Source organism: Myotis daubentonii, chromosome 8 (assembly GCF_963259705.1).
Source record: "Myotis daubentonii chromosome 8, mMyoDau2.1, whole genome shotgun sequence".
NCBI classification, from domain to species: domain Eukaryota; kingdom Metazoa; phylum Chordata; class Mammalia; order Chiroptera; family Vespertilionidae; genus Myotis; species Myotis daubentonii.
The window spans coordinates 45,523,693-45,538,616 of record NC_081847.1 but is presented as its reverse complement, the minus strand read 5'-3'; the positions used below and the strand labels follow the sequence as shown (position 1 = coordinate 45,538,616).

At 36.4% G+C, this 14,924-nt stretch overlaps 1 protein-coding gene across 4 annotated transcripts in view; it reads right to left on the bottom strand.

Annotated features, from left to right (window-relative positions):
* RELCH (RAB11 binding and LisH domain, coiled-coil and HEAT repeat containing) overlaps nucleotides 1-14,924 on the bottom strand; it is a 100,972-nt gene that overhangs the window by 8,428 nt on the left and 77,620 nt on the right. The window contains exons 23-26 of one of the 4 annotated variants that reach the window (XM_059706261.1): nucleotides 9,955-10,037; nucleotides 9,115-9,178; nucleotides 7,357-7,495; nucleotides 4,986-5,102 (exon numbers count right to left, since the gene is read on the bottom strand). In XM_059706261.1, coding sequence (XP_059562244.1) covers nucleotides 4,986-5,102; nucleotides 7,357-7,495; nucleotides 9,115-9,178; nucleotides 9,955-10,037 — 403 coding nt within the window. Of the gene's footprint in view, nucleotides 1-4,985; nucleotides 5,103-7,356; nucleotides 7,496-9,114; nucleotides 9,179-9,379; nucleotides 9,463-9,954; nucleotides 10,038-14,924 lie in introns of those variants that run through there. The other 3 variants (XM_059706263.1, XR_009454105.1, XR_009454106.1) reach the window with 3 other exon arrangements.

Here is a 14,924-nt window from a genome sequence, read left to right as displayed (position 1 = left end):
ACCCAGGCTGGCCAGGCACCCCAGTGGGGACCCCCACCCTGAAGAGGGTGTGGCCAGCCTGAAAACGGCCCTCAGCCCCTCACCCAGGCTGGCCAGGCACCCCAGTGGGACCCCCCACCCTGAAGGGGCTTTGGCCAGCCTGCAAACAGCCCTCAGCCCCTCATCCAGGCTGGCCACACCCCCATGGGGTGAGGGTCCCCACTGGGGGGCTTGACAAGCCTGCAAACAGCCATCAGCCCCTCACCCAGGCTGGCCAGGCACCCCAGTGGGGACCCCCACCCTGAAGGGGATGTGGCCAGCCTGCAAATGGCACTCAGCCCCTCACCCAGGCTGGCCAGACACCCCAGCAGGACTCCCAACCTGATCCGGGACACCCTTCAGGGAAAACCAGCCGGCCCCCACCAGTGCACCAGGCCTCTATCCTATATAATAAAAGGGTAATATGCAAATTGACCCTAACAGCAGAACGACTGGGAATGACTGGTCACTATGACACACACTGACCACCAGGGGGCAGACGCTCAATGCAGGAGATGCCCCCTGGTGGTGAGTGTGCTTCTTCACAGGGAACTCTGCTCAGCCACAAGCCAGGCTGATGGCTGCCAGTACAACAGTGGTGGTGGAAGCCTCTCCCACCTCCTCAGCAGTGCTAAGGATGTCCGACTGCAGCTTAGGCCTGTTCCCCGCTGGCAAGTGGACATCCCCCGAGGGCTCCTGGGCTGCCAGAGGGATGTCTGAATGCCAACTTAGGCCTGATCCCCTGGGGAGCGAGCCTAAGCCAGCAGGTGGACATCTCCCAAGGGGTCCCAGACTGCGAGAGGGCACAGGCCAGGCTGAGGGACACCCCCCACCCCCCCCACCGAGAGCACAAATTTTTGTGCACTGGGCCTCTAGTTATATATAAGTAAGGTTCCTATATATAATGAATGACTTATAAACCAAACCCCTATAGACATAGAGAGGGCTACAAACTAATGGTCATATAGTCTTGTTTTCTAGATAGGGGAAAAGATCACCAAGGCAGAAGTCTGAGTGACCTTTGGATTAGTAGTTGAGACTCAGATCTAGAAATATGCACATAGATTAAGAAATTGAAGATGGTCTTATTTGGATGTAAGAGGGAATTCACTCTCCTCTTTTTCTACCCACTGTTTGGTTTTACCTTTTCCCCATGGAATCAAATAATCTTTCTTAAGGATTGAAGACTTAGAGGTCATTTAGTACTATTTCATATTAGGAATCACCTTTACTTCATCAATGAATGATGGTCATAGGGCCCCTGACTGCTAACAATGACAGGCCATTTACAGTTTCATAAGAGAGATCATTTCGTCCTGGGCAGTTGCTAAGTGGTTAGAGCGTGGGTTCCTATACTGAAGGCTCGAGGGTTCGATTCCCGGTCAAAGCCACATACCTGGGCTGCAGGTTCAATCCCTATCCCGTGCCCAGTGTTGGGGCTCGAGTGGGAGGCAACCAATCGATATGTCTCTTTCACATGGATGTTTCCCTCTCTCTCTCTCTTTCTCTTTCCATCCCCTCCCCCCCCCCAACTGTCCCTTCCTTCCATTCTCTCTGAAAATCAATGGAAAAAATCCTCAGGTGAGGATTAACAAAATAAATAAATAAATAAATAAATAAATAAATAAATAAATAAATAATTGCATTTTTAGATAGCTCCATTAGAAAGTCTAATATACAAAATCGGCCTCTCTGAGACCTCTGCTTGTTAATGTTAGTCCTGCACCTTAGTTACAGTGTGCCTAAACTTTTTCATATCTAATAACAATCTTTAAAATTATTTTTGAATTATCTTTTCATCCCCAAGTTATCTCTTCTCTGGTTCAACTTTCTTAAATTTCTTCAAAAATTTTATAAATATGATTTCTTTTTTTAAAAAAATATATTTTATTGATTTTTTACAGAGAGGAAGGGAGAGAGATAGAGAGTTAGAAACATCGATGAGAGAGGAACATCGATCAGCTGCCTCTTGCACATCTCCTACTGGGGATGTGCCCGCAACCCAGGTACATGCCCTTGACCGGAATCGAACCTGGGACCTTTCAGTCTGCAGGCCGATGCTATATCCACTGAGCCAAATCGGTTTCGGCTAAATATGATTTCTTGATTTATTATTAAGTTGAATGTTAAACACTATAGTTATTCTGTATCCTTATTAAAATATCATGTCAGTATTGATAGGAATACTCTTGTGGTCTTTCAGCTCAGAATGCAATGGAACAGAACAGATTGGAACAATGTGATTTATGAGTGGCCACACCATCCTGTTGACATAAGTACAATCTTTGACTCATGCAGAACTAACATTTTTAGTACTTGAACAGGGTCTATTGTTAAGTTGGTTCCTCCCCTTACTATACTGGTGTAAAGACTTTTTACTGTATTTAGTAATATTCTGTGCATGCTTAATATTCCTTCTATTCAGACTTCTGTGGTCTTTAGAAATCATTACCTTGCCATTTGGAAAATTTAGCTTTACAGAAGTAAAATTTTTGACTTTCGCATTTTCCTTGATATGTATTCCTTTTGAAACTCTCTGCTATTTAAGTATATGCATGACTTATTGCTTCAGTAAACATCTAGTTTTACAAAGTCTAGGAAGCAGGTATAAACATTCCAATATTTTCTTTCTTTGAAATGCAAACTCTGACATGCCATTACTCCTTTCCTATAAGGGGCCTGTCACTTCTCCATTACTAAAAAATTCTTCCTTGCCAATTACAATATAGCTTCTTCTTTTTGCTTCCTCTATCTTTAATAAGTTGAAATGGCAACAAGATAAATCAAGAATAATAGTAAGTTCTCCTTTTAGTAGAATTAAACTTATACAAGATGAACTAATGGAGTTGAGGCACAAAATTATCAAAATATGGTGTCTCTGCTCACTTTAAAATCTATATTATAAAAAAACTAGTAGCCCTGAGTACGAATCCGTGCGCCAGTAGCTCGCTGCCGCTCTCCTGTAGCTCTCTGCCCGCTGACTTGCCCTCCTGTAGCTCCCCCCGCACCCCCTCACAGCTTGCTGCCCTGCCACCTCCTGCAGCTCTCCGCAGCCTGCTTATAGCTCGCTGCCCCACCCTCCTGCTGATTCGTGATCTGGTCGTTACGTGTCAAAGTGTAACGACCATTTGCATATTACATCTTTATTATATAGGATGACTTACACTGGCTAGATGAATAATTTGTAGATTTCCCAAATAAAATGCTCTCAACCATGGATCCAACTTCAAGTCTTAACACTTCCAAAAGTACAAATAGCTCCCCAACAAATAGCTTTTAAGTTTCTACTTTCTCCATTTGATTTATTATGAACAAAATTAGAACATTCCACTCAAGAATCCAGTGCAAATGAGTTTCAGTGGCATTCTGGAACATATTTGTCTTACTTAAAATTATCTGTTCACTTTGTTTATTACTTTAAACTGGCATATAACAATACGAAACTCAATATACAGTTGATGTATTATAGAATTGTATAACTGGTACCTATATAACTTTATTAACCAATGTCACCCCAATAAATTCAGCTAAAAAACAAACAATATGAAACCACAAATTTTAATCCTGAAATTCTTCCTTTGCCTTCTACTTTCTCCCATGAATCACTAGAAACCTCTCTCTACTGTCATTTCTTTTCTGTCATAATCAAATTCTCTGATTATGGTGTCCAGCATGTACTTTTATATTTCTGTTTGAGTATCCAGACTTTCACTCCTTTTTTGATCTCTTATTTCCCCCTTTTTGAACTCACCTGCCTTTCAATGGGAGAGCCCAAAAGCTAGAGTTCATTTTGCTCATTTTACCTTCACTTCATTCTCAGTTTTATTTTTCGAGGCCTAAATAGTAAAGATAACATTTAAGAGGATAGCTAAAATTCTTTGCTCTAATCACAGTTTTGCTTTCTTTAAAAAAAATATATTTTATTGAATTTTTACAGAGAGGAAGGGAGAGGGATAGAAAGTTAGAAACATCGATGAGAGAGAAATATCGATCAGCTGCCTCCTGCACACCCTCTATTGGGGATGTTTCTGCAATCAAGGTACATGCCCTTGACCGGAATTGAACCTGGGATCCTTCAGTCTGCAGGCCGACGCTCTATCCACTGAGCCAAACCGGTTAGGGCACAGTTTTGCTTTTTAATGATAAAAAAATAGAATTCACTAATGTAAGTTCTACTTTAATCATTTATAAAATGCAGTGGTTGATATGTTAGGTGATCTCTGAGCTTTCCTCCACTGGAGATGATCAGCCAGCAATTGGACTTTTTCAAATTATTATTATTTTTTTTTATTGATTTTAGAGAGAGGAAGGTGGGGAAGTGGTGGTGGAGGGGGAGAGGGAGAGAAATGGGGAGAGAGAGAGAGAGAGAGAGAGAGAGAGAGAGAGAGAGAGAGAGAGAGAGAGAGAAAGAAAGAAACATCGATTGGTTGCCTCCCTTATGTGCCCTGACTGGGGATTGAACCCACAACCTGTATATGTGCCCTAACCGGGAATCAAACACGCCACCTTTTTGGAGTGTCCAGTCAACTGAGCCACATCAGCCTGGGTACACTGTACTTTTTCAATGAGTGATATCTCTCAAGAGGAATTCATTGTATTCCACTGGATACACAGGTTAAACATTAACTGAAAAACCCACTGCCAGGACACATACAAGGCTTTCTTTTGATTAACAGAAACCTCAGCTATAATTCATTTCTTGCTCAGTTATATAGTTGATTAACATAAATAAAAGTTTAGCCAGTATTTTTAAAACTATATAAGCACAGAGGATTTAAACTTATCTTGTAAAATTATGAGACAGCTAGAATAATGAGTAAGGCAAGTCAAACCAAATTTTTAATTTTTTGCAATCCTTACGTAAGGATATTTTAAGAAAAAATATTCTATTTCTTAACCTTTAACAACAGAGATAGTTCACTGTAAAACTGGTTATATAAATACAGATACGCATTATTCAAGGATACAACAACAGGAAAGTGCACTGTAGGCTTCAAAAAGATGGGTAGCAATATCCAGTCTTTTAGAATCCACAATTTGTAAGTTGTTCACCAAGGCTAGCTTATGCAAATGTGGTATAACAACTGAAAAAAGAAAAGTATTACATTTTTATCGAAATAGACACGTACAACACTCATACATCTTAAAAAATAAGTTCTCATTTTAATTTATAAAATTTCATTTTAATTCTAGGTTAGTTTCAAAAGACTAGCCACATTCTATGCTTTCTCTTCCTTAATAGGAAAGAAAATATATTTTTCAGAATATACTTTCTGAAAAATATACTTGGGAAAAATAGACTGGAGCACTTGTCATTATGACCTAATTATGAACATGTCTATAGGTCATTTGGCCTCACTGCAATTCAATTTCCCAATTTGAAAAATAAAAACTAAATAAACAAATGTACATAACCTACTTTTTATGTTATTATCTTTACAAATAAGTTTCTTTATAAGAATCAGGTATTAGCACTGCTATTAAACAAAAGATAAAAACAGTATATGTTTTCTTTTTCAACATCAAATTATTTCACACCTTTCTAAAACTAGTTTCTTAAATTCTTGGCAAAGATCAATGTCAAACAGCACTGGTTGTTGTGCTTTTAAGTCACTCAGTGGGCTCAATACATTATATCTCAATATTCATTCATGTAAAATTTCAAAAGTACAGGCAACCTACTGCTAAAATAAAAGTGATGGCTCAAGAAACAGTAACCAATTCAGTAGCATTGAGTTCCCCTACTGCCTAAGATTGAGACTTCTAAATACATACCTTTTCTCCCTAACACCAGGGTTTCCTAGAGAAATGGCTCCAGGGTCTGTGATTATCAAATGGTTGATCACATGGCCCCTTGTTGATCACAAGTCTCTGCTTGATTTGGGAACCCTAAACACCATTCATAAACACACACTTCTGACCAATTACACTGATTTCTTTCATGTTCGCATTGAGTTTGTGCATATTAAAGCCACACTCTTCTCCTAGAAAAACCTCCTGCTTCCTCAATAAACACAACTTTTATGCTTGCCTTAGTAAATGGCAAAAAACCCACCACAAAAACAGGATAATAACGGCCATTTTTAGGGGACTTTTTAACGTGTTAAAATTAGTAACAACATAATTCACAGGAGCTCTAGACAAATTTAGGAGATAAAAACTCCAAACATTCATGATTTCCCAATGAAATTGTTTACATTCCAATTCATTCATTGGCATGCTGAGGCCAATTAATGAACAGGGCCACCAAAATGGTGGCTCTAAGATAGTCTCTAAGATTCTCTAGTTCATTTCTGCTCAAACCTTTTAAAACTTACCTTCATTGAACTTCATCTATTGACACATGGCCTCTTTTTTCCTTCTGCTCCTTCTCTGACCAACTACAGAGGTAATCCTTTCCTAAATGTTTTTCTTAGAAATTCAACAACCATACTGTTCAATATCCTCTTGAAATTGCTTAACTAGTAATCAAATCTATATAAGTTATTTTAAACCCTAGTCTAGAAGCAGTTAAAAGCTGTAATTAAGAATCTTCCTAAATCTCAGAAAAGAGACAAAAATATACTCCAGAATTCAACATTTCATTATATATGTGATGTCCTGGGCTATGACATCTGTACCAATTAATTCACTTCTTTTTTGGGGGGGGGTGTAGAGTGGAGGGAGTCAATGGGGGCAAAAAGACAACATCTGTAATACCTTCAACAATAAAAATAAGTTTTTATTTATTTATTAAATTTTTTATTGATTAAGTTATTACATATGTGTCTTTATCCCCACATTACCCCCCATCCCCCCACTCATGCCCTCACCCCCCCATTGTCTGTGTCCATTGGTTAGGCCTATATGCTTGCATATAAGTCCTTTGGTTGATCTTTCCCTCTTACCCCCACCCTCCCCTACCTTCCCTCTGAGGTTTGATGGTCTGATCAATGTTTCTCTGTCTCTGGATCTGTTTTTGTTCATCAGTTTATGTTATTCATTAAAAAACAAACTTTTTAAAAAGGCAAAAAAATTAACTTCTTAACATCTCAGATGGAGATAAATGGTTAAAAATGTGATAACCCAGATGTGCATAATTCTACAACTGATCTTCAGTGGCCAAAGAAAATAGGAAAAACACTATATAAGGCCATTACAGAAGCTTTTCTCTTATGAGCAGACTGGACAAAGATTCAAAATTGCAAATAAAACAAAGATAAATAAATAGGAGGCTTTCTAAAAATAGAAGTAAACTTTCAAAAAATATTCTAGGGTAGATCCAACAGCCAAAATAAAGATAATCTTCTCTGATCTGACATTACAATTGAAGAAAAAAGGTAGAAAAATGCAACTTACACTCATCTCGGAACCTTGGTTCTGCGTTAGGCCCAACTCTCCCAAATGTTTTTATGATCTCTATATGCAAAGAATATTGGTCTTGATACTGAGGATCTTCCAGGAAAGAAGCCAACTGCATTTTCACTCTTTCTAGCAACTTAAAAAGTGGATATGTACAGTCATTTTATGGAACATTAAAAATTGAGTAGAAAGATACACATTAAACATGGCTTGCAGCATCAAATATTTTATATCAACATGGCAGTAGAAATTTGAAATCAAGTACTTATTTAGTCTTGACTCAGAAAAGGTTTTACATTTTATGCCTGATTCCTCATTTTTTGTTTTAGAAAATAAAAACTATTACCTGAAAAATGGTTAAAACAAATAAAAAGATCCCACAATATTTAGAAAAAAGAGATAAGTAATATTTTGTATCTAAATTATAATTCTTAAAACAAATCACAGTGTAAGTTACCCAATTATTCACCTTCTGAAAGCAATGAGTCACTAATGACTTACATCTTACTCACATTTCCCTAAAAGACGTTTTTATTTTAGGATTTAAGAACATGTTGAAATTCGGCCAAAACTGCAAGCTTGGCAGAATGATGTACTTTTTAAAATGTGCTTCACCAGTGAAATATATAAATGAAGAATGAAAAACATTTTTTCATAACTTAAAAGATGTTTAATTTTTGTTATAACAAAATCTACATGACAAAGAAATCTTACAAAATAGTTTTTCTTTTTTGGTAAATGTCTATTAGATGGAAAATCTTTTTTACATTTAAGTGGCAAAGTAATATGCCCACAAATCATTTATCTTCTAATCCTATGGGTTTTTTCATTTATATAAAGACATGTCAAATTTCATAATAAAGAATGAAATTGTGATCCTAATTTTGAGAAGTGTCTCACAGTTAATGTGGTAGATAAAACCTAACAAAGTTGAAATTAAAACCTAAGTTTCTAAATTAAAATAAAATGTGAGGGAGGAGCCTGTGGTAGTGTGGAGCAGGCAAGACAGAGCGTTGTCATATGAAGTGTGCCGCAACGAGGTATCAGTCTACTGTAACTTGCAGCAAGACATCAATGACATAGTCAGGAGCATACACATGCCCTCTAGCCTCCATTTGTGGCACAAGATAGGATTGTGTTCCTAAAATTATCTGACAAAGTAGTCTTCACATCTGTACAAACTGGCAAGCAGGAATTTATGCAGGCTGTCTAGAATCTAGTACAGGGGTGGGCAAACTTTTTGACTCGAGGGCCACAATGGGTTCTTAAACTGGACCGGAGGGCCGGAACAAAAGCATGGATGGAGTGTTTGTGTGAACTAATATAAATTCAAAGTAAACATCATTACATAAAAGGGTACGGTCTTTTTTTTTTTTAGTTTTATTCATTACAAACGGCCGGATCCGGCCCACGGGCCGTAGTTTGCCCACGGCTGATCTAGTGGATAACAGAAAGCTTTGGAACTAGATGTGGTTTGAAGGACTATCCAAAACTGCAGTACCTAACATCTGAGAGTTGGTTTATACTTAATTTTCTAATTGAGAAGAAAGACTAGAGATTTCCTTAGGATATGATAATATACTTTGGGCAGACTATTATGTTTTCAAATACTGAGATCCTCCTCTGGCCACACTAAGAAATAAAATGAAATGTATGATGCTCCCTGTCCCCAGCCCCAACCAGGTACATGTATGATAATGTGTTATCATCACCTCACCCCGATATAGACAGAAATAAATTTCAAACATTTCCTACCTCTCTTTGAATAACTGTTTCCATAATAGTGCCAAAGGCTGGAATTGTGGCAATCCTAACGGAGCTGTTAGAATGCAAAGAGAAAGAAACTGAAGCTTTCTTTGAGATGAATGACTATTATTAAAATGTATATCAAAGTAAGTACAATGTAAATATACTGTATTAAATCTCTAGCAATGACAAATTAAAATTTAAAAAGGCAGACCAAGAAGAATGCTCAAAAAGGCAGACAGGATAACTTAAGGTCGCAGTCTGTGAAACTCACAATTCAGGATCACTGGACAAGGTAACAAGGGCCGGAGCAACCCGCTTGTCAACTAACGCTTCACTCATGCCTCGTAGAGTCAGCTGTAAACCAGTCAACATGCAATAAAAAATGGTTTGGTAAACTGGAATGAGAACTGGGTTAGCTGTGACTGAGGATGGGCAGGCAGACTGATTGGCCTTTCTTGGTTTAGTCACCCACTCGAGCATTAAATGTTAAGCCTTTGGTTCATGCCACTATACTTACTGGTAACAATATATTAGTGAGATTAGCAGAGCATCCCTTCTTGGCTTGGAAGAAATAGTCCATCAGCATTTTTAAGTTTTGGAAATATTGAGAACTACTACTAATATGTATTTTTAAATAAATGGCCTCCAAATTAAGCTTACTGTGAAAGTTGACCTAAAGATACATAAATATCTTAAATATAATAAAGTTTAATCAATAAGTGTACTCCAATATTGTTATTTTAAAGAATAAGTATATTCTTCAAAGACTTTAAAAGCTGATGGTTACTTCTTGACAGGCGCATTTTGAAAAGGATGCTGAATGTAAAAGGCAGGGACCACACTTACATTTCAGGGTCACTGGAGAGAGTAATGAGAGCAGGAACAACCCTCTGAGCTACCAGAGTTTCATTCACCCCCTTCACCAACAGCTGATTGGTCAGCGCAGGGGGTATTCACAGGTGATGCATGTTAAGAGCAAACACAATGCCACGGGAGGAGGAAAGGAATAACCAAGAGAAAGAGAGAAAACACAAAAGCAAAAACAAAATTAGAAGCTAAGCAAATATTGCTACTAGAGTGCTTTATAAAGGCAGAGAATGCTTAGGAGGAAAATAAAGCTTAAATAGCCTGGCAGTCCACAAGAACAGAGTTTGTCACCAACTCAATAGCAGTTTGTACTACTATTGGTAAAATAGTCTATGCAATTTCCATGTTCAATTAAAATGCATTTTTTTAAAAAAAGCTTTACTTAAAAAAAAAGCTAAAAAGAAAACACATACTGGGTTCTATGGTTAAAATTATTTAAGTAAATCTGGTGTGACTTTATTATGACCAATAAAGTACAAACTGCACTGTTTTCAAACAAAACTCAAATGGCTAGCAGCCACCACTAAATTGCTTCTGATTGTTCTATAGCAAGTTTAAAATCGCATAGGGGAATCCCCAACTTTTTACATCACATAGCTTATAGATAGATATAACATAACCTAGTGGAAAGAATGACATGTGGGAAAAAGACCTGGGTTCAGACTCTAGCTCTCCACTTATTAGCCATGTGGCCTTGGATATATTAGAATGTAATCTCTTGAAACTCAAGTTTTCTCATCTGAAAATGGTGATACTGTCATCTACCTTAAAGGACAGTTATGCTACTAATTACACATAATCTACCTAAATATTGTGTAAGACAAAGACTAAGCATTCAAGAAACATGAGGTTAATTTTTATGAATACTCCAAGGATATAAGCTTTGTAATATATTAGGAAAATATTATTAAATTAAAAAAATTTTATTGTATGGTGATGGATGAAAACTAGACTTTCGGTGGTGAGCATGGTACCTAAGATGTCAATTTATAATTTTGCACACCTGAAACTTATATGATGTTATAAACCAATGTTACCACAATAAACTAATATTTAAAAAAACAAAAAAATATTTGACTGGTTCAAGTACTTTTCTGTTTTGTATTTATCTAAAAGCTCAAGTAAATTAATTACTGAAATTTATTAGTTTAGTAGAAAAGGGCAATATTCTAATTCTCAATTTCAGAATGTAAACACACATTAATGCTAAATGCTAACCAATCTGTTCTCTGGTAGTAGAACTAGTCCTCCTGGAAGATAAAAGATGTCATGGAATTTTTAGTAACAAAAGCCAAACACTGTGTGCATATGTTAACACATTCCTCCTACACAACACATCAGAGGGAGCAAAGCTCCCTTTGGGTGAAGATTCTTAATTTTACAATAATCTGTTATGATTTAACAACTGATTCACTTTAGAATCTACTTCAACATTCTGAAATGATTTTTATTAAAAAAATCCATGGATAATTAGACAGCAATTAAATGACATAACGTTTTTTACTACTTTAAACATTAATGATATCAAGTACAAAGAAATATCAAAAAGAAGTTCAAATACTGTTAAATAAAGCTCTTATCTCTATCATTTTATAAATAAGTAGCTTAGATTTGAATCAGTAGGTTGTATGTTAAAATGTCTGCTACCTTGTGCTAGCCAAAAAACATTAATAAAAAAAGATAATCTAGGGACAAGTTAATTTTTTATTGCTCTGGAGTTTTTAAGTCTAATTCCTTGTCCAGCTAGAATACCAGAAAGCAAAATTTAAGAGCTATGAATTATTACACACTTTACATACAATATCTCATTTGATCTTTAAACCTGATAAGTACAGCTATTATCAATGTTTTAACAGATGAAGAAATGAGCCTTGGAGAAATTAACTAACCTGTCCAGGGTTTTAGAAGTGAACTAGAAAATGGACTCAATCACATCTGTCTTAAAGCCCATGCCTTCTGTGAGTTGTAGTCCAATGTTACATGCTAATTTTCTTATGATTGATATAAGAAATAGTTATATGCAGTTCTTTCTGCATCTTTTGGGAAATCCATTATATCACACTGGGAGTCACATGATAAAGTCACCTTGTAAATCAATTTCAATAATAATTTGCTACTTAAAAGAGTAATATACTGCCTTTTATTTAACGACTAGAGGCCTGGTGCACAAATTCGTGCATCAGTGGGGTCCCTCAGCCTGGCCTGTGGGATCGGGCTGAAACCGGCTCTCCAACATCCCCCAAGAGATCCCGGATTGCGAGAGAGCGCAGGCCAGGTCGAGGGACTCCACCAGTGCACAATTGGGGCTGGAGAGGGACATGGGAGGTTCGTCAGCTGGGGAGGGACCATGGGAGGGCTCCAGGGTGTGTCCAGCCCGTCTCGCCCAATCCCAATCAGCCAGACCCCAACAGCAAGCTAACTGACCGGTCGGAGCATCTGCTCCCTGGTGGTCAGTGCACTTCATAGCAATTGGTCGACCAGTCGACTGTCTGCCCCCTGGTGGTCAGTACATGTCATAGCAAGCGAATGAGCGGCCTTAGCATATAATTAGCATATTATGCTTTGATTGGTTGAATGGACGACCAGATACTTAGCATATTAGGCTTTTATTATATAGGATGAGAATACATGACTGAGCCCTAGCTGGTTTTGCTCAGTGGATAGAGCGTCGGCCTTGGGACTAAAGGGTCCCATGTTAGATTCTGGTCAAGGGCACATGCCCGGGCTGTGGGCTTGATCCCCAATAGGGGGTGTGCAGGAGGCAGCCAATCAATGATTCTCTCTCATCATTGATGTTTCTATTTCTCCTCCCTCTCCCTTCCTTTCTGAAATCAATAAAAACATCATAATAATAATTAAAAAAAAGAATACATGATTGACTGGATTTTCCCTTTCTGTTCTGCGTCTGAAAACTCAAGCTAAATTTAGTGTTCAATTTCACTAAAGTATCTCATATTACGTTCCTGGTATATAATTTCTTGCCTTCTTTTCTATAGTTTCTGATCTCACATTAAAAAATTTTTATTTTTATTTTAGGTGTCCTGTTTTTATGCTTTTAATTTAAATTAACTTATTTTTTTGTGGGGGAGCAGGCATAATTATAAACTATTAGTATCAAAACAAATCTTATAAATATACTTATTCCTTCAATACAATTTAGTTTAAAGTACAGATTATTGACAAAAAAGTAACCATGACTTTTACTAGCATGCTCAGTGAAAATTTTTTTGTCATAAATGAATTTGAAAAAGTATTATAATAAATCTCTCAAATTAGACTTAAAAGCTCATAATCAACCCGGGAGAACACTGAAAACTGCTTAAGCATAGGTATAGTTTACAACCAGCACTGATAGCAAACACAGAAACTGAAAACCTGACAAAAGCCACATATAAGAAATAAGGTAGAAAAAAGTTCAAACAAATAAAATGGGAGGATGCTTCATTTTATTTAAATTATCTCCGCTTAAATGATTTGCTTCACCAGTGTATACATACTTTTTAGAAACAAATGGTTTAAAAGCAATAGTTTCTATAGTCTAAGAATAAAATCCTATGAAGAGCATATATTAAAGTAATAGCTCTTCATTTAAAGGAGGGGCTTTTTTTTTCTTTCTTTTGTGGGAAAGAAGGAATTAAAGAAAGACTTTTTTTTCATGGTAATTACTCTTTTTCAGCATACTAAATAATAAAAAATTATTTACACCCCAAAGGAACTTATACTAGACATCAAACCGAATTTTCAATTTGACATTAACCATGACAAAGAATACTTGATTATAGTTTTTTTTTAAAAATTAAATATGAGTAATAACTGAGGGAGTGACTGAGGGAGTAACATGGACAGAGAATTTTCAACTTTCAGATAACAATAAACTTTTCTTTGAATTCCACAAATCTATTTTACATATTTAAGTTTCAGAAATTATATATTTTAAATATATCAGAGCTCTATCCTTCAATTGCAATGTATCTTAAATTGTGGAAAATTCTAAAATTCAGGAAGAATTGAATTATCCCATTTTTCTTATGGAAATAAATGCTTTCAGACATTTTAAAATCACATGCATATTTGAGAAACTTTAGTTGGGATAAATATGCTCCCGAAACTACTATATTATTGTGTGAATAGCATAAATTAAAAAACAAACAATAATGATTAACACATTTATTAAGCTCTCATTATGTGTCAGGCACTGTTTTAAAGGCTTTACAAGTATTAATTCTTAATATTAATAAAAATCCTTTGGGATAGATATTTATTATCATCATCTTTATTTTGTAGATGAGGAAACTGAGGCACAGAGAAGTTTGAACTTGCGACTAAGTGGCAGATACAGACACTGAACCCAGGCAGTCTGGCTCTATGGCAAGACTCAATAGCAATAAGAAATACTCTAAACCAATTTTAGTGCTAAAATACCAGTTCTAGATATATGTATATTTTTAGGCAATGGCATATTTCTTCTATGATGGGTACAAAAGATAGGTATTTCAATTTTCATAGTTAACTTGGGTAGGTGGCAATTTAAGAAAATCTAGTTAAATTACATGAACAGTCTTTTCTCTCTTATAAATCTGTGGGCTGATAATCTATAGGGATGCTATTCTGGATATGATATGTGAGGGAATAGTGGAGTAAGAATAATCAATAAAACAAATATTTCCATAACTACATTAATAATTTTTTAATGCTACTCACGAATACAACTATATTTTACAACTTTAAAAATATATTGCTTCAGTTTATTTTAGTAGCCCCATAACTCAGTAAACAGAGTGGTTAGAAAGATTTACATAGGATGGAAATTAAAATACGATTTAAAAGAAAATTCAAGAAACGGAATGGACATTTAAAAATAACATCCACATTCTTAAATATATCAAAGCTAAATTTCTGCCCCATCACACAGTACACAACTAGACAATACCATAAAACACACAGCAACA